This window comes from Toxorhynchites rutilus, chromosome 1 (assembly GCF_029784135.1).
Source record: "Toxorhynchites rutilus septentrionalis strain SRP chromosome 1, ASM2978413v1, whole genome shotgun sequence".
Classification (NCBI taxonomy): Eukaryota; Metazoa; Arthropoda; class Insecta; order Diptera; family Culicidae; genus Toxorhynchites; species Toxorhynchites rutilus.
Genome location: NC_073744.1, coordinates 135,052,602 through 135,077,884, shown reverse-complemented (window position 1 = coordinate 135,077,884; position 25,283 = coordinate 135,052,602). Strand labels below are relative to the sequence as shown.

General features: G+C 43.3%; 1 protein-coding gene across 1 annotated transcript in view; it reads left to right on the top strand.

Moving 5' to 3' along the window:
* LOC129761772 (neurogenic locus Notch protein) overlaps positions 1 to 25,283 on the top strand; it is a 236,508-nt gene extending 211,225 nt beyond the window's left edge. Inside the window, exons 8-11 of the mRNA XM_055759535.1 lie at positions 10,978 to 16,280; positions 16,352 to 16,595; positions 22,848 to 23,171; positions 23,230 to 25,283. Coding sequence (XP_055615510.1) covers positions 10,978 to 16,280; positions 16,352 to 16,595; positions 22,848 to 23,171; positions 23,230 to 23,633 — 6,275 coding nt within the window. The 3' untranslated portion in view covers positions 23,634 to 25,283. The remainder of the gene's footprint in view (positions 1 to 10,977; positions 16,281 to 16,351; positions 16,596 to 22,847; positions 23,172 to 23,229) is intronic.

Below are 25,283 nucleotides of genomic sequence, written 5' to 3'. Positions count from 1 at the left end.
GTCCCTTCGATACTGGGGAAATCTGTTAAGAGCTGTCGGACGCGATACTTCAGAAGAGTGGTTGTCGAATGTCGGCCGTGTGGGCGTAAAACCTCAGTAATGCACCCCAAAAAGTTGCATTTCTGCGACTGCCGTCTCGCGATTTTTACCCCGGTCACACCCGGCAGGAGTCAGTCAATGTGAATAAGGTGGTTGGAGAGGAAAAGAGTCTTTGGGACGCGCACCACTAGAGGATTATCCACTGGTGCTACTGGTACACTCAAGATATTCGCAAGCTCTAATTATTGTGATAATAGACAAATAGAATCGAAATCCAGTCCTGGCGAATCTCGCCCTGCCACTGACCAGTCACAGAACAGGTCATGTAAGGGGCCACTGCTGCTCTGCACCTAGTTCTTCTCGTGACTTGCTGCGGATACCATACCATTTAATTTTTTTTAATAAAAATGGACATGTCCGCTCTGTCAACATTTTTTCCTTAACCATTTCCTCTAGCTAAGACAAGACGTGACAACTCGCTCGTTATTCTTACTCTTCGAACCAGTGCGAGCAACAGGGATGTCGAACCACTCGAGATGTCTATTTTCCAAATGAGATAAAGTTTTTGAAGACTATTTGTTACGTTCCTAACAAATGTTTTCTTATCATATATTCTATGAATAGTTACATTTGGATGATGTAAAGCAAAAATGTTGTGTATTATTGTATTTTTCAGTTATGTTTTATCATGAAAACTAGTGTGAGAGTACATAGTATGAGTACATTTTGTCGAAGTGTACTTTAAAATTGACCAATCAGCAGCTGGTCCGGAATCGACCCCTATTGTCTGGTCTTATTTTAGATTTCTAGTACAATTTGACGCATGTCTCGTCGTCCTTTAAGATGCAATGGCTATTCTTGGAAAAAAATGTGTAATGCAACTTTGTCAAAGGCCAGCTTCTAGGCTTCTATGGGTTTTGAGCATCTACTTTTATTTGGTACATCACGAACTTATTTCCTCTTAGCTAACTTTATAAATGATATCCCAAAAATAGAACAGAATAAATAAATAAAATAAAATAAAAAAATAAAATTTAGTGGTGTAACATCTTATTTTTCACTTAGTATCACTGTCACTTCGGGTCTGCCAACCTTTTGTTCTACTGTTTAAACGGGTTTCCTCAAACATTCAATTTTTCTTCATATTGTAGACATAAGACTTTTGAAGCATTATAAAAATCATTTAAATTTTGCAATCTTCAATACATTCTCAAATGTTATCAGAGCTATCAATTTAGTTTGAATAAAAAAAATGTTAAAAAATCATTTTTTATACTGCGAGGAAATTTTCTAATCCTTCTCATAATGGAGCACATCGCTCCGGTGTGGAGATTAATACGGAGCTAGTCAGTTCCAGTGCTATTAAATCACTCAGATTTTTCCTTCAATTATTTTATGCTAGATGGTTTTTGAAAAGCACAAAACCATTTTCACATATCTTTTCTTGTCTTAGGCGTCGTGCACAAATTACGTAACGCTAGAAATCCGGATTTTGGACCCCCCCACGTAACGCAATTTCCTATCTCTAATACACAGAAAGTAACGCATCCTCGATCACCTCCCCTCCCCCCCTTATCACGCGTTACGTAATTTGTGCACGACGCTTTATGTAATAAAAACCAGAGCGAACACTGTCATTTTAATGTTTGTTGCTATTGAAATCCATTCATTATTAAGATGTATACAAACCTTAGGATCAAAATAAAAAACTCATAAATATAACGCCCAAAAGTCTGGCAACCCATTTGTGAACAGCGGCACGTCGCAATTTATTTGTGAACAGCGGCACATATGATTACGTTTGAAAACAGAAATATGGGATTTCTGATTCCTCGGCGTTTTCGGTTCGACAACAAAAATGCCTCGAAAACTCGAGATCATATGCTGCCGTTCCACGCATAGTTGTCCCATGTTCCAAAATCAGCAACTGAGAAACACGCAATCAAATTTTATTAGCATATTTGTCTACCAGAAGCTTTAAGCATTTCCGTTTTAGCAATTCACCGGGTTTTTTTTATGAGCAGTAAACTATTGTCTAATGAAATGTGAACAGTTTCCCTCACTTGAATCAATCAAACTTGATTATGAGTTTAAAAATTCATGGTGGGACAGTTATGCCTAGAATATCAACATGGGACAATTGAACTTGATGCTGTTTTTCGAAATACTGGGAATACGCAATAAGTTTTTTTGGTGTTTTTCCGAAAGGTTATGCATAAGAACATCGTTTTATGAAGAAGGGAGTGATCTGCAACATATTTGCAGAATATAAATCTCATTGTTATTAGGTAAACTTTTTTTTTATTTTTTCGAGAATTAGTTCGTTTATCCAAACCAGAAATAAGTGTATCAGCTCTGCTGAAAACGTGGCTTAAAATTCTTGTTCTTGAACCGATTTATTCATTATGGATTTACAAAAAATACCCAGAATATCAACATGGGACAATTGAGCTTGATGTTTTTTTAAAAGCTGGGACCAAACCATAACTTTTTTGTGTTTTTCCAGAAGACTAGGCACAAAAACATCGTTTTATGAAGAAAAGTGAAAATTGTCAAAAAGTAACATGGGACAACTATGCGTAGAACGGCAGTATGCTAACTGGCAGAAACATATCGGAAGCGGAAGGTATAAGCAGCGCATCTAGAATTTTCCGAAAGAAACACTTCGATGTCGTTTGACATTTCAACCCGTTGCTGTGGTGCTTTTTGGACACGCGTATGGCATCTTACCTCGCTTGTTTCAGAATGATGTAATATGAATGCGTTTAGAATTCTAGTTATTTCTGTTGGTTTGCCTATTCTCGTAGTCGTTCTCATTCGATTAGAAAGAAAATGGATGTCGCTATGTTGTGGATGTGAAGAAACGTTCAAATATGTAGTATAAATACACGTAATTTTGTAGTGGCAGGCATAGTGATCGCCACAACATTTTTTTTGACCGCTGTTTGTTTATAAAGGTGGTCTTCCGATGGTTAATGTTTCATTACTAGTGATCTCCGATTTTTGAAATTAATCGTTCATCAACTAATCGAATACTTCTAGATCAACATGTCAAAAGGGCCTATCTTTTTTGATCGATTCTCTTTATCTACACTCTCTTTCATTAATAACTCAGCAGTAACAGTAGTTCCTGATGTGTTCGATGACAAGGAGTGTGAAAGGGGACCTCTTTTATCAAACTACATGGCAAAACAGGAGCAAAATCTGTCTGATAGGCCGTGGTTATCGTAAGAGAGAGTCGATGAAGAGAATCGATCGAAGAAGATAAGCCCTTTTGACATGTTGATCTAGACTTTTCAGCAGTTTGTTATTCGATACGATAAATCGACCCAAATAATCGATTAATCGATTAATCGTCACACTGAGAGAAATAATTAATTAGACTAATATTTGTAATTTACTAGAAAGCCATCTCCGCCTGAAAATCCATCATTATCTTTTACGCTCTCCTAAACTTCAGAAGTCAAATAATGTGAAAGCCATGACCAAAACAAAGAAAGCAAAATCCTGCCACTCACTGATAAATTCCGGGAATGTCCATAGCATTACTATGGAACTTGCTTTCTCAGATAAACCGTATAATCGAGGTTCCACTGTATGTCAATATCTCGTTAAATATGTTGGCCAAACCATCATTCTCTCGAGGAATGATGAATCAAAAGTCTTGTGAGGTGTATGCTTTCTCAATGAATGTAGCTTCAAGGTCCTAATCGGGACCTACAATGCCAGGACTGTAATACAGGAGAATGTAATTTACCAAGGAATATTCAATATCTTCAAAATTGTGACCAAGAGAAGACTATTGTTCGTCATCAACTCCGCTACAGAATGGTCAGATGAATAAGACTTTCACTTTTCGGGTGGGAGCTAAAGTGTGTGTCACATCAAATTGCATCACGGAAAAAACGCTGTAGAAATTTGATTTTTAGGAATTATATCTTCAGCTTTCGCTTATAATCAGATAAGAGTGTATAGATCACGTTGGCCATGTTTCACTGTCAATTTTTCGTAAATTTGAAAAAATGTCGTCGAACGAAAACGAGCGTCGTGAATTAATCCTGTGCACTCATTTCGAGAATCCGGAGTTGTCACATCGGGACATCGGTAAGATGCTGGGAATCGTCCAATCCACGGTCAGCAGAGTACTAAAACGATACTTCGAGAACCTAACCATCGACCGGAAGGTGAAGAACGGTAAAAATGGATGCTCCGTCAGTGAAAAAGATCACAAGCGCGTAGTTAAGCAGTTTAAACGTGATCCGAGAAGTTCGGTCCGGGATGTCGCCAATAAGCTGAATTTGTTCATTCGTCCAGCGGACCAAGCAGCGGGAGGGCCTGCGTACATACAAGGTTCAGAAGGCTCCTAACCGCGACGAAAGGCAAAACATGGTGAGGAAGACGCGAGCCCGGAAGCTGTACACCGAAATGCTGACGAAGCCGCATTGCCTGGTAATGGACGACGAAACCTACGTCAAAGCGGACTTTCGTCAGCTGCCGGGCCTGTTGTTCTTCTCCGCAGAGGACAAATTCAGCGTTCCGGAGGAGATTCGCAAACAGAAACTATCCAAGTTTGCCAAAAAGTACATGGTGTGGCAAGCGATCTGCTCTTGCGGAAAGCGGAGCGCCCCCTTCGTGATGACCGGCACGGTAAACGGGCAGGTTTACCTTAAGGAGTGCCTACAGAAGCGCTTACTACCACTATTGAAGCAGCACGAGGGCCCGACCATCTTCTGGCCGGATCTCGCTTCGTGCCACTATTCAAAGGACGTGTTGGAGTGGTACGAAGCCAACGGGGTCACCTTCGTGCCAAAGGAAATGAACCCGCCCAACGCGCCGGAGCTTCGCCCAATAGAGAAATATTGGGCGATTATGAAGCAGGCCCTCCGGAAGAACCCAAAAGTTGTCAAATCGGAGGCGGACTTCAAGAGAAAATGGATTTCTGTTCAAAAAAAAAACTACAACCTGACGTTGTACAGAACCTTATGGACGGGGTAAAGAGGAAGGTGCGAGCATATGGGCTTGGGCTCGAAGTATGAATAAAAAGAAAATGCCAAAAGTTGTTAAATAGTTTTTATTTTACTGTCTAAAAATTTTAAAGGGATCGGTCTACTGGGCGAATTTCTACAGCGTTTTTTCCGTGATGCAATTTGATGTGACACACCCTTTAGTGTGAAACTAGCTTGGAACTATGTTCAAGATTGTCAAAGATTTCAAGGACTTGCATTGCTCAAAAGCATTGTATTGCTGTTTGGGTTTCAAATGATGCGACATGGAACCTATGAATTGGAAAAGCGTAAAAGAGGTTTGTACGTCATGCGCTCAGGAATCTCGAATATCTCGAATTGTCTTTTAGAAAGGTTCAGAAGCTAGGGGAAACGAGTGCCACATCTACTTATCGACATAGGTAGATGACAAAACGATAAACAGTTTGCAAAAGTTTTTTTTTTGCATATAATGAATTGATTGAAGACTTATAAAAAGTTCAGAATTTAGGCACAACTATTCTGACAACTTAACCTTTTGAAACAAGGTTTCTTTACTTTTTTTTTCGAAGGTACACTTATTATCTTGTACGAAATAAAATAAGTGAAACGAGAGAAAGTAAAAGCAACCGTTGCGTATTCGATTGATTCGTTGACCCTTGTTATTAACCCGCGGACACGCGGACAATATCATTTCATAAGGTCATAAGGTGATTGGGTTTCATTCTGTTACGTTTTTTTTTCCTGAAGCCCAATTTAAAAGGAATGCTCCGAATCATTGCTTGTGGTACGGCACAGACAAACACGCGCATATCTTACAATTCGGCAGAAAGAATCATTCACCTTTACTGATTTCGAAAACAATCCGCTGCATCGCTAATGACTCTTGTATTCTCATTTGTCCATCGCGCCTCGTGGCGAAGCTTCTCCCACTCCTCCACCCGTAGCCAGAATTTTTGTCGTTTAATCGAAAATACGTGTTTCGATGAATCGTAGCGGTTTAGGCTGTGGACGGCGATCAAACGCCGCCTAGTGTTGATGATGCCATTATTTAATTAATTATCGATTGTTAAACATTTCACAACTTCGCGTTTCGCCCAAGAGAGACGTGTGGCCACCATGTCACAATGTTCTAATCCGGGGGGGGGATTATTAAATTCTAAAGAGCTGTCAACGTTTGTTTTTCTACCTCATTCTAGTCCTGTCATACGAGAGTGCTAAATAAGGCGGGATTAAGATTTGGTGTTCAGCCTAGCGCGCGGAGTTCGCTCGCTCGCAACGATCACGATTGATGGCCACTTGATTCTAGATCCAATCCGCACGATAGCCTTCCTGTGCTGACTCATAAAATTATTTAATTACGTTTTATTGATCATTTACATTCTGTGGTAGAACTAGATTCCTGCTCCGAGACGGCTAGCTGTGCCTGAGCCTGGAGCGAAGTTTCTCCACGTTTTATCGTTTTTCAAATGCACGCGATGGGGTAGCGCAACGCCTACAAGATTAGACTTTGCGTGCGCTGTGAGTGTGTGTCTACGCGCAATAAGCCCCCGTGAGAGGGCGCTCTGCCATCCGAAAGGGTATTCGAGCAAAAGCAAAAAAAAAGTGGTATAAGAGGGGGCAGGTCTCGATAGGGGCAAACGCGCACGAATGGGGCGATAAATATTCCTATAAATAATTTCCAAAAACCGGTTCCCTAGAGTTTGCGTCTGCCGCGCGCTGACCGATCGCTGTTGGTTACCTCCAACAACCATGCACACACACACACACACACACACACACACTCGCGCCATTAGCCGAGATTTTCGATCCTCTCGCTGTGTGCATGCAAAAATGAATCGCACAGAGGTGTGGTGGTCGTGTTCAGCTCAGCTGTACAAATCCCGCGACCGGCTTAAATATTTTTTGTTTTGTGGGCTAAATTGATCGTGACATCTATTTGTCAAACGGTTTCTGGGCTGTGCTCCCGTTTTGGCCCACTTGGTGGATGATGATGATGACGCGAACGGGAGCTGCCAATCTCACAGGTTTTATCATCGGGGGATTAATCTCTACTTTCCCGAAATTAAAAAAAGGTGCGCCAGCATTGAAGCACGCCCGAGATATGTATCAATTTATTGACGTTGATCGAACTGTGTTCGAAGTTCATTAGCACCGTTCAACGGAGAATAATTAGGCGAGGTGGATGGGTTACGATGAGGGGGCGTTTTCTAAAGTGATTTAATAATATTGGAATTTTGTACACTATTGCTTATTCCTGGATTTGGAATATGCAAAATGTTGTCGAGTAAACGATACAGCAAGGTTATTAGTTTGTGAACACATGAATCTTATTAGTTGTCTCTATAACATTTCGGCTTTTTAATCGTTTGTTAGAGGCGAATGAACTTCCAAGTTTAAAGCCTCTTAAAAACAAAGAAAGAAGAAGAAGAATCGTTTGTAGGTTTCGTGACGTCTTTAAAACACCACATCGCTAACCTCAAGTTCCGACAGTTTCTTGGTACCCCGATCATAGTGCATCTTCACCTTCCCTCGATCCTTCTCTTCTGTTTGCTCGGAAACCTTTTGTAGTGTAGAAACTGTTATTTTCAATGTCTTCCTCCGCTCGTTGTTTCTTATGCTTCTTTCCAACAGTCTTTGATTTCCCAGATCATTTGGAGTGTTACATTGTTGTAAAATCGTTTGCCACAAATCCTCGCCAGTCCGGAAAGCCTTCTTGTGGATCCGCTTAATTTGTTTAACCGCTGATTCAGTTTTTCCGATTTCGCTTTGATGGTATGGTGATGAAGTGCTGTGCTTGAAGTCCCATTACTGCGCAAATTTCGAACCAGACCCCCCCCCCTTTTCCCCTTAAAAGAGGGAGGAATAATATCTTCATTTATTACACTCTGAAACCTCCACATGCCAAATTTCATTTCATTTGTTCGATTGATTCTCAAGTAATGCAAAAATTTGTATTTCATTTGTATGGCAGCCCCCCCTAAGAGAGGGGGGAGGAGTATCTAACCACCGTAAAAACATTTATTCTACCCTAAAACCTTCACATGCCAGATTTGGTTTCATTTGCTTGATTAATTACCGGGTAATGCAGAAATTTGTGTTTCATTTGTATGGCAGCCTCCCCTTAGAGAGGGGGGTGGAGAGTCTAACTACCATAGAAACATTTATTGCACCTTAAAACCTCAATATGCCTAATTTGGTTTCGTTTACTTGATTGATTCTTGAGTAATGCAGAAATTTATGTTTCATTTGTATGGCAGCCCCCCTTTAAAGAGGGGGTTGGAGGGTCTAATCACCATAGACTCATTTATTGCACCCTAAAATCTCCACATGCCAAATTTCGTTTCATTTGTTTGATTAAGTCCCGAGCAATGTAGAAATTTGTGTTTAATTTGTATGGCAGGCGTCGCTAAATCGCTTGTCACAAATCCTTGCCAGCATGGATAGCCTTCTTGTGGATTCGCTTAATTTGTTTAATTTGTTTAATTATACGGAGAAGATGCTCCATTTTCTGCGTAAATCTCATATACTTTGAGTTTCAAAAATGTGGACTGTTATTGGCATGTCATGTCTCGATGATAGCTGTGATTGTGGTACTCTTAAAAAAAAATCGGAGTAGCTGTCCACCATTATCAACATTGTCGTTTCGACACTGTTTGATGCACTCAAGGTTTCTTGATTCGTCGATGAAACGCGATCTGTGAATTTATCACTAAAAGTTTATTTAACAAGATGTGACTGTTTCATTCGACCGTTTATTTGAGACAGATATAATACTCCGATTGTGATCTCATCTTATCTAATCTATCGCTAACCTTCGGCCCTATCGACGATCGTGAAAGCGATCGATCGCTTATGGGCTGATCTCCCGTATTTTGATCGATGATGATTGAAATGAAGGCGCGGTGGGTTTGTGCAACGGTGTTCTAGGAAAATCATTTGGTAATCCACTAAAATCTACTGGGCTCGTGCTTGAACAGACACCGTTTGTCACCTTGTTGACAGACTAAATGATTCCCAGGGAAGCTAGATTGTGAATCTTTGCTGTTAACTCGTCATGCCACAGGGATCTTCGTTTTGCCGATCGCTTCAATCACTAGATGATCACATCCTCTCGTCTACTTGACGCACTGCACAAGAGTATTTCCTCTCATTATGACGATACACTTTTCGAAAATGGTTCGTTTTGTGACAACCGTTTCAGTTCTTGCCAAACACCGGACAACCCTCCTTTCGAGGTGAATACGATCCACTACAAAAGAAACACTTCTCATCCTTCTTCGAATACTGTTCCTGATGATTGTTCACCACCTCCTGCGTACAAGCGATCGTAAGTAAGTACTGTTTCTTCAGGTGTTTCTTCTAGCTGGAAACCATAGAATTTATTTTCTGAAGGTCGTTTTACTAAATTCAGGATTCGATCTTCCTTCGCAGCTTCTTCTAATTTCTTCTTCTTCTTCTTCTTCAATGGCACTAACGTTCCTAGAGGAACTTCGCCGTCTCAACGTAGTATTACTTGCGTCATTTTTATTAGTACTTAGATGAGATTTCTATGCCAAATAACACGCCTTGAATGCATTCTGAGTGGCAAGCTCTAGAATACGCGTGATCACAGTGCAAGTCGGAGGAGATTTCTTTGACGAAAAATTCCCGCGACCAGAACGGGAATCGAACCCGAACACCCGGCATGTTAGTTGTGACGCTAACCACTCGGCCAAGGGAGCACTTCTTCTAATTTCTGTACATCGATAGTTGCTTTCTGGAGTCTATACAGCCAAACTCATGAATTTATTCTCCGCGTCAAATCCGGCAGCATTATGTTTTCAACCGAACGAGATCGGCTATGTTGGTGGCTCCTTTCTGTTATTTCACGACAAAAGTTAAGACCGTTGACGAAGAACCCACCACTCGATTCTTGGACAGTGTCTATACATTGGATTGAACATCACATCCAGGGGCTTGTGATCAGTTTCAAGCTCAAATTTTCTTTCAAGCAGGTACGACGAGGATCGCTCAAGTGCCCAAACCAAAGCAAGCGCTTTCTTCTCAGTCTGGTAATATTGGCGCCCGATCTGTGTGAGACTTTTTCTAGCAATTGGTCGAGGATCATCATCGGTCAAGACATTTAAACTGTTAATTTTCAGAATAATTTTCAAAAGACCTCAATAGCTTTATGTTCCATATCATTTCTTTCAACTTTGAACAAAAGCATGTTAATTTACTTAATGGAGCGGTGACGGTTGCCAAATCCGGTGTAAGTAACGAGACTCAAGAAGCTCCGTACGTCTTCCTGAGAATAATAAGGGGCACGGAATTTCTGAAGAGCTTCGATTTCAATGCTTGATGGTTGAATTCCCTCTGAAAAAAACTTTTGCCCTAGAAACTCCAACTTCTTCACCACAAAAACATTTGTACTGGTTCAGAAGCACTCCGTATTCCTTAAGTGTGCTGATTCCAGAGCTTCGTCGTGTTCGCTTTCAGTTACACCGAAGACTAAGATGTCATCGGTGAAGTTTACCTGTGTTTACTAAAACGGTTTAATATCTGTTCAAGTATTCGCTAGAAGATTTCGGGGGCTATTACGAAGCCAAACATTAGGCGCTCGTAACGAAAAAGACCCATATGCTTGGGGCTTTGAATCGAATAAAAATGCGAATTTTAAAACATTTTTGACAGCACGTTGTCGGGTAAACAAAACAATATGGTTACTATATTATGAATACGTGAATGATTATTCATTTATTGACAGATGCATTAAACTAGTAGTGGTGTACAACACAAATAATGATGGAGAACGAGTTCGATTCATTGTAGTCGCGCAATATTATATTCCCATATTAAACTACACCGTTGATTTGAGTAACGTAAAGCCCATCTTGATTCGACTTGCCCTTTTCCAAAAAACAAACTCACCATCAAAATCTAAACTAACATTCGCCATTCTTATGCTTCCCAGGTTTCACCGGAACCCAGTGCGAGATCGACATCGATGAGTGCGCCACCAACCCGTGTCTGAACGGAGGAATCTGCCGGGATCTGATCAACTCGTTCAAGTGTACCTGTGCGATTGGCTTCACGGGACTGCGCTGCCAGATCAACATCGACGATTGTCTGTCGCAACCATGCCGGAACGGGGGGATCTGTCACGATTCGATCGCAGGTTATACGTGTGAGTGTCCGCCTGGATACACCGGACTATCCTGTGAGACCAACATCAACGACTGTCAGTCGAATCCGTGCCATCGGGGTCTCTGCATCGATGGGGACAATTCTTTTACGTGTCAGTGTAATCCGGGGTACACCGGGTACCTGTGCCAGATTCAGATTAACGAGTGTGAGTCCAATCCGTGTCAGTTTGGGGGACATTGTGAGGATTTGGTTGGAGGGTACATATGCCGATGTCAACCGGGAACGTCCGGAGCGAATTGCGAGGTTAACGTGAACGAGTGTCACAGCAACCCTTGCCGACATGGAGCGAAATGCATCGATGGCATCAATCGGTACTCTTGCCAATGTGTACCTGGATTCACGGGAATGCATTGTGAGACGAATATCAACGAGTGTGCGTCGGATCCGTGCGCAAACGGGGGTGTTTGCATGGATCTGGTGAATGGTTTCCGGTGCGAGTGTCCTCGGGGGTATTTTGATGCGCGTTGTCTGAGTGACGTAGACGAGTGTGCCTCGAATCCATGCATCAACGGGGGTCAGTGTGAGGATGGAGTGAACCAGTTCATCTGTCACTGTCCGCCCGGTTATGGGGGACGTCGTTGCGAGACGGATATCGACGAATGTGGCTCGAATCCGTGCCAACATGGTGGCATTTGTCGGGACGGGTTGAACTCCTACACCTGCCAGTGTATGCCCGGTTACTCGGGACGGAACTGCGAAGTGAACATCGATGATTGCGTCAATAATCCGTGTCGGAACGGGGGCTCGTGTATCGATTTGGTTAACGGTTACAAGTGCGTTTGTCGGGTGCCGTTCACCGGGAGGGATTGCGAGTCGAAGATGGATCCCTGTCTGCCGAATCGTTGTAGAAATGGTGCCAAGTGTTCTCCGAGTCCGAACTACATGGATTTCTCGTGTAGCTGCACGCTTGGTTACACCGGAAGGCTGTGTGACGAGGATATCAACGAGTGTGCCCTTTCGTCGCCGTGTCGGAATGGCGCTACCTGTCGGAATACCAACGGGTCGTATCAGTGTCTCTGCGCCAAGGGTTACGAGGGTCGCGATTGTACGGTCAACACGGACGATTGCGCGTCGTTCCCGTGTCAGAATGGGGGTACTTGCCTGGATGGGATTGGTGATTATACGTGTCTCTGCGTGGATGGATTCGAGGGAAAGCACTGTGAGGTGGATATCAACGAGTGTCTATCGATACCTTGCCAGAATGGGGCGACCTGTACGCAGTATGTGAACTCGTACACCTGCACCTGTCCGTTGGGCTTCAGTGGTATGAACTGTCAGACGAACGATGAAGATTGCACGGAGAGTTCCTGTATGAACGGTGGCACCTGTATAGATGGTATAAACAGCTACAATTGTTCGTGCCAGGGTGGTTTCACGGGTTCAAACTGTCAGTACAAGATCAACAAGTGTGACTCGCAACCCTGCCGCAATGGTGCCACCTGCTACGATTACGACAATGACTACACCTGTCATTGTTCGTATGGTTACACAGGGAAACAGTGCATGGATTACGTGGACTGGTGTTCGCAGTCTCCGTGCGAGAATGGTGCTACCTGTGTCCAGCGGGAGAACGTCTACCAGTGTATTTGTGCACCCGGTTGGACCGGAAAACTGTGCGATGTTGAGATGGTATCCTGTAAGGATGCCTCTATCCGTAAACGGGTCGAATCTAAGCTGTTGTGCCATAACGGAACTTGTGAGGACTTCGGCAATTCACATCGCTGCCACTGTCAGCAGGGTTACAGCGGGTCGTACTGTCAGAAGGAGATCAATGAGTGCGAGAGTCAACCCTGTCGGAACGGGGGTCACTGCAAGGATCTGATAGGTTCGTACAAGTGTATCTGCAAGAAGGGTTTCCAGGGTCAGAACTGCGAACTTAACATCGACGAGTGTAAGCCGAATCCTTGTCGCAACGGGGGGATTTGCCATGATCTGATAAACGACTACAAGTGTTCATGTCCGCCGGGAACGTTGGGGGTGCTGTGCGAGATCAATACGGATGATTGTGTGCCCGGGGCTTGTCACAATAACGGTAGCTGTATCGACAAGGTGGGAGGATTCGAGTGTCGGTGTCCACCTGGGTTTGTGGGGTCACGGTGCGAGGGTGATATCAATGAGTGCCTCTCCAACCCCTGCTCCAACCCGGGAACGCTGGATTGTGTCCAGTTGGTGAATGACTACCACTGTAACTGCAAGCCAGGTCATATGGGACGCCACTGCGAGATCAAGGTGGATTTCTGTGCGAACTCTCCTTGCTTGAATGGGGGCCTGTGCTCGACTAGGCAATCGGGACATCACTGCGTGTGTGCCGATGGGTACTACGGAAAGAACTGTGAGTTTTCCGGTCATGATTGTGACTCAAATCCGTGCATCAATGGGGTTTGCCAGATCGCGGACGATGGTGGCTATCGGTGCGAATGTCCGCTCGGGGCGAGTGGTATAAATTGCGAGATCGACATCCTGGACGAGTGCAGTTCGAGTCCGTGTGAGCGTGGGGCGGCCTGCCAGAACAAACTGGGTGATTTCGAGTGCTTCTGTCCGCCGAAGTGGGCTGGTAAGACCTGTAACATCTACGATCCCGCCTATAAGGGATGGTTCGATAGTGCCAGCAAGAAGAAGGGTATCCTGAACACCTACGCACTTGATTTGGAGTACCAGAGGGCGCAGTGTGCCAAAAAGGGTTGCCGGGAGAAACAGGGCAACCATCGGTGCGACGAGGAATGTAATACGTACGCTTGCGACTTCGATGGGAACGATTGCTCGCTGGGGATCAATCCGTGGTTGAACTGTACCGCCAGCATCAACTGTTGGGAAGTGTTCATGGACGGTTTCTGCAATGAGGAGTGCAACAACGCCCAGTGTCTGTTCGATGGACGCGATTGTGAGAAGAAGCTGCAGCCCTGCAATCCAGTTTACGATGCCTATTGCCAGAAGCACTATGCCAATGGGTTCTGTGACTACGGGTGTAACAACGCCGAGTGTAATTGGGACGGGCTGGATTGTGAGAATGAAAAGGAGCCAGCGCAGCTGGCGGAAGGCGCCATTTCTATCATCCTGCTGATGGATTTGGAAACCTTCAAGAAGAACTCCGTCCAATTTCTGCGTGATCTCGGCCATCAGCTGCGTACCACCATTCGAATCAAACGCAACGGCGCAGGGATGGAGATGATCTATCCTTGGAAGGGAGACGCTGCCCTGCAAGGACTAGCCGAGAGTGATTTCGGACGTAAACATCACGTCGTCTATACGGAAAGTCGCCAGACTGGCATTCAGGTTTTCCTCGAGCTGGATAACCGCAAGTGCATCGGAATGACCGGGGCTGAGTGTTTTGGGACTGCGAACGAGGCCGCCGAATTCCTCGCGGCAACCGCGTCCAAACATTCACTGTCGAAACAGTTCCCCATATTCCAGGTGAAGGGTGTCAATCCCGATGACGATGGTATTCCGGAACAGACCAACACGAACTACGTCCTGCTAGGGTTCTTCATCGGTCTGCTGCTATTCGCCATGTGTGGAGTGCTCGTTGCCAATCGGAAGCGAGCCCACGGAGTTACATGGTTCCCAGAAGGGTTCCTCAAGGCTAACACCAACGTTCGCCGACCTTCTCGGAGACGGCCGGATGGCCAAGAAATGCGCAATCTCAACAAAAACCCATCGATGGTTGACATGGCCAACGGTCACATGGGACACTCCCAGCAATGGTGTAACAGCGACGATGAATCGGAAATGCCACAACCGAAACGCTTACGGGCAATCGATCAAGGCTACTCAAGTGATCATACCGCAATCACGGACTACGAGGAAACGGAACCGAGGGTGTGGTCTCAGCAGCACTTTGAAGCCGCCGATATTCGGGATCATCCGGCGATGATGACTCCACCGACGCATCATGACGGGGGCCACAACGATGTGGACGTTAGAGGTCCCTGCGGTATGACCCCACTGATGGTGGCCGCTGTTCGCGGAGGCGGTCTCGACTCGGGAGAGGATATCGACACTACGGATGATTCAACGGCACAGATTATCTCGGAATTGGTGGCGCAGGGTGCTGAGTTGAACGCCACTATGGATAAGACGGGAGAAACTTCACTACATTTGGCCGCACGGTACGCTCGAGCTGATGCTGCCAAGCGTCTGCTCGACGCAGGAGCCGAAGCAAACAGCCAGGATAACACAGGCAGAACCCCGCTACATGCGGCTGTTGCCGCCGATGCCATGGGAGTCTTCCAGATCCTGCTGAGGAACCGTGCGACCAATCTGAACGCGCGTATGCACGATGGAACCACTCCGCTGATTCTGGCAGCCCGTCTCGCCATCGAAGGTATGGTCGAGGATTTAATCACTGCCGATGCGGACATCAACGCAGCGGACAACAGTGGCAAAACGGCTCTGCATTGGGCCGCTGCCGTCAACAATGTGGACGCTGTCAATATTCTCCTCACCCACGGTGCCAATCGGGACGCACAGGACGACAAAGACGAAACTCCGTTGTTCCTGGCGGCCCGCGAAGGATCATTTGAAGCGTGCAAGGCTCTGCTGGATAACTTCGCGAACCGTGACATCACCGACCACATGGACCGATTGCCACGTGATGTCGCCAGCGAACGGATACATCAGGACATCGTGCGGCTGCTGGACGAACACATTCCACGCAGTCCCCAGATGGTGACGGCCATCCCGAACACGATCATGTCACCGACGGCGCATCCCCACATGATCACCCATCCGACGATCATCGCCTCGACGAAGCAAAGCAAGCAGAAGAGCAAGCGAGCGAAGGCGAATGGGGCTGCCTCGGGCGCACAGAATCCGAACAGTCCGGACAACGATGGAAGCATGCGGCGGAAGGCGGTGGCCAAGAAGCCGAACGGCGCTAGCGCCAAGAAGAACAACAACAACATTGTGGACGTGCAAATTCCGGACGATCAGCTGAGTTCGGTGGAATCACCGCTTGCGAACATTCCGAGCCCGTACGACACGGTCAGTCTGTACTCGAACGCGATGGCGGTGCACCAGATGGACACCATGACGGGCAACAAGAAGCCACCGAGCTATGAGGATTGCATCAAGGTAGGACGACGATCTGCAAAACACGCCGTTAACCGTTCACTAATGTTCTTGTTTTTGTTTGTATGTTTCAGAGCGCTCAATCGATGCAGTCCTTGCACAACATCAACCTGGACAACTATGGGTACTCGATGGGAGGCGGTGCCACAGGGAACACACCCTTCCAGGATCTGTTGATGAATCAGCGTGGAGGTGGCGCTGCCAGTATGATGCACGCGATGCACATGGGCGAGAGTGGTCTCAGTCCGCCATACTCGAACCAGTCGCCGCCGCATTCGGTGCAGAGCAATCTGGCGTTGTCCCCACAGGGTTATATAGGTGAGTGCCCGCTTGTTGATTTGAGAATGTTATTATTATAGAGAGAAAACGCGCAGTCCGTTGAGTCATAGCCTAAGTCACCTTCAAGCTGGGGTTCATTGGAATCGACACTGTCCCCGCCCAGAGTCCTGGTACCTCTATTCCAACCAATACAAATTGAGCGTAGGCATCATAAAGCTAGGGTTCACGCATTGTTTATAGTTTGGAGTCAATATTGATGCAAATATGTTCAGCATCTGCGATGGTCTGTAACCAATGATTCCGTGGGATAGTTCTTAGATGTTTGGATATCTATACGGAATTTTTCTTTTGGATTGACGATCAAAATACAGCAGAAGGATCGCACGAAGCACTTTGTTTTTCATTTTAGCCTACGATTCCTATGCTCATGATTTGTTGGCCCATGTTGACTACAAAAAGACGGCCATTTTAGCAATCCCTTGTTTCCGCCTGTCTCATGTTTGTTATGTTCATATAAGTGTGCTCCATTGGTGCTGCTCAGAACTCGTCGGCAATTGATCATTGTTTCGCGTTGACATGGTATAACTCCTGATCGCAATTGAACTGCATCGCAGCTTCTTGAAACGCCACGGCGTCTGTTAGAAAGGGCAGGAACATCTGGAAATTCATAAAACTCACCGTCCGAGTCGCTTCTTTCCAGAGACCGCCTTTCGTGCTGTTTCGAATCGTCGTTACCGTCACACGTGGAGGGTTGATACGTGATTGATTTCGGTGTGCTGTGATTGTGTACTTCCTAAACATTAGTTCGACCACACAGCGGAAGAGTGGGACAACGTAACCCGGGAATTCCAGTACGGCCAATCTCAGTGTATGAGTTGGCTCGTTTAGTACATTGTACTCGTTTGTACAAAATTCTCTTTTTATTTCTATCTCTACATTTATTTTTAAGGGTATAATTTCATAATAAAGTGGTACAAGATTCACAGACGCGTGTAGTTTCGTTCCCGTCTCAAAATGGAGGGAGTTAAAATTTTCCACCGAACGATGAGGCTAGTTGGACAGCTAAGACGTTGATAGGTCTAGCGATGTCTAAATTTTTCGTTTATTCGATTATCGATTAATCGTGGGGCCAATTTCAAATATTCGATTAATTCGAATAATTGTCTGTCAGTAATCGATTAATCGAAAAAAGACGGGTGGGTAATGTCGGGGACATAACCGGAGTGACGTAGGACTATACAACGGGGACAGCTTATTCTAAATATATATTTTAAATATGTTGTTTTATTGTCTTCTCCTACGTGAATACCTACCTCTCTACCTGAAATATGGATTAGCTTACTGTTTACTCTTTATGAACATGTTGGGAGTTCTGAAATGAACCTTTTGGTTGTGTTTTTGCGTTTTTTTTTTGTAAAAAATTTCTCATTTTTTTCTCACTGTCTTATATTTGATTCTTGATTTTTTTTCCGAAGGCTTTGTACTCATTAAATGTTCAACGCCGGGCATTTTTCGGCGTATGCACATATCGTACAATCAAAATGATGGCTGTGATAAGGAATGTATAGGTGGTCGTCAGTTCATTGAGCACATTACCGTACCTTAAACTGTGGTTTCGGAGACGAATGAATTGTAATATTTGTAGTCTCCGCAAACAAAATAAATAAAAATGAAAAGAACTGAGGTTTTGGAGACGAACTCTACAATCTGTCGAGGAATAGACGAGCTATAAACGTTCTGAAAAATCAATGTGAATACAGGGACGGATGACCTTCGAATTAAAGTCCTTTAAAATAAGAACAGAGTAGCAGGAAATGCATAGCTCATCATATTGCTCCTTAGTTATGTTTCTATACAATGCAGATGTAACGTCAGTCAATTTTCAACATCAGTTATCAACTAAAGAAAGCAGTTCTTGCTACCGAGAAAATTCGTTAATGCCATCCTGCATACAATGTGTTGTAATTTGGAGCCACTTTTAATTCGGAGACCATGTATGGGTTTGTGAAAACTGAATGATCAATTTAAAAGACCTCAACCACCAATAAGTTCAAAAACAAGCATAAACAAAATAATTCAGTTCATATTATATGTCATATTATGGCACTTTAGAATGCATTGGTATTGTGAATAACTTTTAATAACTTTTCTTTGAATGGCTTAATGGCCATGAAAGGCGCCGTGTTTTACGGTGGCTGGTTTTGCCACCAAAGCAGTCTGTATAAACAAACATTTTCCTTCTTCTACCTGCTGCCGTTTTGCGATTGCGTTTGCCACTCGCTGAAACTGATTGTTGCCACCGAACCGAATGTGCTCTGTTCTGTAGGCGGGTTTTCTTATTGTCGTGAGCAGCTTTGCAAGCCAACTCGAGCACTCCGGCGGCCGAAATTCTATAACCGCTATTAGGTATGCTGGTGCTCCGGCACCAATCTGTTGATGCGATGTGATGTGAAACGATGCCATACAACCACACTGATTTACGGTTTGAAAGAGAATGATATATTTTTCAGCGGATCCGCGCGTTTTGTACTTTAGCGGTACACGCTCACAGGATAGAGACAAATCAGCAGACTCAGCCAAAGGGGAGAGTCCAACGAGACGAACGAATGAGCGTTAAAAGGGAGCGATGGCAAAAAAATATATTCATTACGATTTGTTCGCTCGTTGGATTCACATACAGGTGTTTCTAACAAACACGAAGGCACCGAAGACTAGTGGAATAGTGGAAAAGCCGCCAAAAAGTTCGGCACGGCGCAGAAGAATATCTCGGAAACCGACAAGAAGAAGGAGAAGGAAGCAAACGCTAAAAAGGGTCCTTTTCAGGTCCACAAAATCATCTTTAATCTAAAGAGTTTATTGTTTTGTTATCACTCGATATCTCCATCTTGTTCGGTTAAACTTTCCTGTTTAGCGAGTGCGTTTGCCACTCGCCACAGTTGGAAAATTTCTTCTCATCCAGCTTGGGACATGTTCTACTGTAAATTACATTTAATGCGACTTGCCGAAGCACCACTCAGTGTCGCATTGGAGATGATTTTAACCTGTAATTGAACATTTGCGATGACAGTGGTACAGCTTTCACAGTTGGAAAATTTCTTCCCATCCAGCTTGGGACATGTTGGGTCATAATTTGGACCCCCATAGAGTTTACAAAAATCCAATTAGCTAATTATCGAACTAAAATTACTGTACTTTCAATCTGGAAGCAATTTAAGAATTGGTGAAAATTGAATAATCGAGAAAGTCCCCAACCATCAATAAGCTCAGCACAACTGCAAAATTCTCATACTCTTCATATCCTGACAAACAAATTATGAAAAATCAATTTGTGTTTTATTATTATTTTGGATAATATTTTAGAATGCCTTGAACTGTATTTCGTAAACTCTTTTTTGAAAGGTTTAATGGCCCTGATAAGCGCCGTGTTTTATGGAATGGTTCCAATTTAGAAAACTTTGTACTCGTGGTTTTGAAAAAAAAACCATTTCGAACGCCATCGATGCTGCCTTGTTCTGGATTTGCCACCAAAGCAGTTTGTATGAAGAACAAACTTTTATCTTCTGCTCGTCACTCGCTGAAACTGCCTATTCTTGTCTAGATGTCCACCGAACCGAATGTGGTCTGTTCTGAATGCGGATTTTCTTATCGTCGCGAACAGCTTTGCCAGCCAACTCGATCACTTCGGCGGCCGAAACTATATAACGCCGACTAGGTGGACTGGAGCACTGGTACTAACGCGCTCGGCATAGGGATTTTGCCTTTCCCTTCACTTTTCCTCCTTTGTCATGTCCAGACATGGCTGCTTGTGTTGGTTTGTTGATATGTTGTGATGCGAAACGATGTGGTGTATGATTTGGATGAGAATGATCGTTATGGCAGCGGAGCGGGGATTTTTAAGCTGACTGGCTGGCTCGAGAATTACGCATGTGTGAGACTGCGACCAATGTTTCGTTCATATTTTTTCTTTTTCCTTTCTAATCGGGTTCATTGTATTTCGCTGCTGCTCTGGTTGCCCGTTTTGGTCGGTACGATATGAGGAGCACAAAATGCACCAATCAAAAATGGGCACATAGTGCATTTGGACAATGCTTGATATTTCACAATTATTCAATTATTTATCTCAAGAAAAATGAAATGTTATTCGTTATGATAGATGCGTAGATATATTTCCTATCAATTGATGCAAAAACCTTTGCGATCTATTGAGAAATGCTCGAGTTATAAGCGTTCCAAATCTTGCATTTTTACCTACTTGTTCAGTGCCTAGATTTTCATTTCACCCCCTATATCTTCCGGTTAGCCGTAGTCCTACGTCAAAAAAAATTGTTTTCTTGTGATCAAAATGAACAGACATTTATAATAAAAAAGATTATGATGTCATAATTTTAAAAGTTACATTAAATATAGTTTTAAAATAAACATGGTGCAAAATAATGGTTTTGGAATGAAATTCTATTTCAGTATATTGATAAATTTGCCATTTCATGTTTTTTTTGCGGACGATTGAAAAAAAAGCACATCATGATAATGTTTTTATTGCACCAACATACAATTTTTTTTGTTCAAAACTACCTGTTATTTAAATGTTGATAAAATAGCAGATTTGTTTGAAAACTTCTGCTAGATCTCCATAACTACTACTTCAAATTTTCTTTGACACTCTGAATTTGAATACTACCACTATAGCACGGGAGCTTAGACCACCTCCTTTCACTCCCGCAGACGCTGAATTCTTCTTCCCAGTCTCCTTCACCACCAGATTTATTTTTATGCTTCAACCGTAAATGGATAAAGCATATTCGATAAATTTCGACAAAACATCATGACTGTTAAATAAATTTTGCACTGTATTTTTTTCCCCTTTATCATTAATCGCGATTACTGTGATAATATTCGATGTATTCATATTTTGATTTTTCATTATTCGATACAAAATTACTGGATTAAAATTGCAGATATTCGATTATTTGAATTAATCGAACGATTAACCGACTTCTCTAGATAAGTTTCATGTTGACAGGAGATCGAAAGAAGGGGCGAGGTTATGTCGCTGAATCGATGTGGTAGTGGTTTCTTCTGAAGGTTGTCTCAAATTTGGACGATTGTTTTCAATTGTGACAACTGGTTGTCGCGAGGATAAGATTCGCAATACGCGTTGACATTGAGCTTCGTATTACGAAATGGAGGAGTAGGCATGACAATATGGCTTTGAACACGCTTTTAAAATAAAAATTATGAATGAAAATTATTTTTCCCAACCCAAATTAGTACTCTATTTAAATGAAAATCATTTTTGCTTGCAAGTAGTGAAACAATATCATACAAAAACTGTATCTAAAGATAATTTTATATTATAATGGTAAGTTTTGGTGAGAATATCTGAAAGTTCATAGAAATAAGTTTAAATTAGGGTCAGAAAAACGTTCTTATAGTAGGTAAATAACGCCAAGAAAAAAAATTTCATACAAATTTTAGTGATTTGAAACAGCCTTAGGGCCGACTAATCTGATAGAGAAGAGTTGGCCCCATACAAACTAATGTCGTATCCAGATGTCGACACCATTCCGCCGTCAACGCGAATCACGAACAACATTCAATAAAACTCTTTGACATACCGTCATTCAATCCTTCAATTGCAATGGCATGTAATCATGATTCTTGTACAATACCTTATCTCCTAGAGCCAATTTAGCAAAACGAAACTGGGATTGACACTGTTGAGCATAGTTATCTATGTCGTTGTTCAATCCTAACCAAAATTACACCGCCTAGCTGCTGTTTGTTTCATTTTAACCATCCCATTGTGGTTAGAATGAAGTAATTTTAGAATCGTATTCTAAGACCCGAAATGTTGTGGATTGCCGTGCTAGCTGGAGCTGTATTTTCTCGAACAGAGGTTCCAGCATCGTTTTCGTAACTAAACACAGAACATGCAAGGAAAAATGAAAGATTTCGAATGCTTATAACTCGAACATTTATTAATAGATCGGAAAGATGTTTGCATCAATTGATAGGGAATATTTCTACGCATCTACCATCTCACAACTAATAAAATGTTATTTTTCCTGAGATAAGCAATGGGATAACTGTAAAATGTCAAGCGATATCTAAACGGCCTAACTGCCACGTTTTGATTGGCCCCATTTATGATTTATCGTTACACTCTAACGTCAAAGTATACAAGAAGTGGGTTCAACCACATTGTAGCACAGATATGGATGATTAGATAAAACACAGCCTTATAATTTCAACGGTTACCCTTCTGATACTCATGTTTTCCTTCGCCATCAGGTTCTCCTTCACCTGCTAAGACTCGCCCGAGTCTACCGACGTCGCCAACACACATTCAGGCAATGAGACACGCGCAGCAGCAAAAGCACGGTGTCCAGATGATCTCCAACGGAAATATGCAACAGCAGCAGCAGCAGCAACAGCAAAACAACAATAGTATAGGCTGCAACCAACAACAACAGCAGCAGCAACAGCAACAACAGCAGCAGCAAAGCAGTAGTAGTAACAAAAACAACTCAAACAGTGCAATGTTGGCCGGTCTGCAAATGAATTTTGTCAATGGCTCTACCGGATTGGAGCTGGCGGGTTTCTGCAGTCCTACAGGTATTTCAAATTTCCTAATGTGCTCGTAGCTTACCACTAACCAAACTCCATTCCCCAGGCCAAGGATCTCAAGCTTCAACGTCCCAAAACACCACGGCTACCGCTATCTCTTCGCCATCGAGCTCGACCATGTCGTCCTCCCATCTGTCGCCGCTGTCGTCGGCCTCCGCCCACTGCCAGCAGTCCACCCTGAACAGCCAGAATGCCTCGTTCTATCAGTATCTGACCCCGCCGAGTCAGCACAGCGGGGGCGTAACGCCGCAGCATTTGGTCCAAACGCTGGACAGCTATCCGACGCCATCGCCGGAGTCACCCGGCCACTGGTCAAGTTCCTCGCCCCATTCGACCTCGGACTGGTCCGAGGGTGTCCAGTCGCCGGCGGCAAACATGAATGTGTACGTGACGAGCGCCCCGACCGGCGGCCACCAGGCGAACAAGGGTTCCGAGGCGATTTACATATAAGTATGTGTAACAACATCCGTTCCATGACACCATGACAAATCGAAGAAACATAAGTGCCTCGTCCCCCTCCGCTTAGCCTTTGCATGGATGTGGAGGTAAGAGAACAGATTATGCCAATGTGTCCCCCCTTCTCCGCTCCCACTCCCAGCGGTCCCTGATGTAGGGCCGGGACAAGCGGATCGTGATAGTGATAATTTATTTGATAAATTAACTAATGTTTAAGTAATTCTTGAAAAAGACTCCCCCCTCCTCTACACATAACACACACAGAGCGTGCTAAAAACAACACTGCTAAACGGGAGTGTGCGTGGCTTCTTGCGGGAATTCTTTGAATGAGTGCGTGCGTGTGAGTGTACCCGATGGACGCGCGAATATAAACGTTATAATCTACTCAAACTGTCGAGGAACTCATGCATTCCTCACCGTAAATGTAACTGGACAATTCCTTGCTTAAAACAGAATATTTTTAGTAGATTTTTTAAACGATAAAACACAGATTTTAGAAAAAAAAGACGAAATGTACAATATACTTATAAATATATTGCTATTTTAGTGAAACACTCAGTAAACGATTATTAGAGGGAGACAACCGTCAAAAGGAAACAAAAACGACGGACGCGTTTAGTAATGTTAACTTATTGATTAATAGGAGATACATAAGCAAAAGGAAAAAAAAAGATATCAAGCGCATATGAGAAATGCCCTCGAATTCACACTAGAAACACTTTTTTTCACGTAGGTTATCCCAAACTGTATAAAGTCTGTGGACAGAAACTCGAAAATATGGTCTGATTACAAGTTAGAGTACTTTTCTCTCACACGTGCTACAATTAGCAAGTAACTTTTTTTATTATCTTTAACCCTCACATGCGGAAAGAAGTAAGTTTTTTTTCGAAAGTTTACTTCCTATTTTCGATTAAATTAAAATCGAATCGAAAATGCGCCGCATTTTTCAGCTGTGTAGATGTTGTACATAGTCACCCACTTTTTTTAAACTAAGAAATTGCGAAGTTTTTATTTGAAATTTTTGTAGTATTTTATCGAGAATCTTTGATCAATGATAACACACAGAACAACGCGCAATAAAAGCGGATCATTATTTTACGACAATCTCTAGCAACTTAGTGTAGTGAAGAAAAATTCTCTCTTTTTTAAAAAAGCGCTGAAGTAACGAAAGCAGAAAGAATAATACTTGTTAATAGTTTAAGGATTCTTCTTGTTTAGTTCGCCAGTTGGAATGAATCTCAGAAAAAAAGCAAAACAATACACACAATTCACCACCAGTGAGTGACCCAATCAAAATACCATTTGCAATATACGACGACAGAACGGAACGGCTCGCGGCGCGCGCGGTGTTAACGTGGCCGCTCCAACACACTTTTCCTCATATCTGTGTGTAATGTTTCTCAAGTGATAATCCACTCGGTCAACTGCCTCTCTGTGAGAAAATCATGACAAGCATAGAATTTTGTTTTAATCCGCGAAAGAACCTTTTTTTTAGCTGTTTACCTATATTTTAACGTGCACGAGAAAGCCAACACAAGTTAGTTGCAGGAAAGAAAATGCAAAACGAACGGAAATATATAGGCGATATTTGTCTTACGATTTTAAAAAAGAGAAGAACATACAATAAAAAATGTATAAAATTTA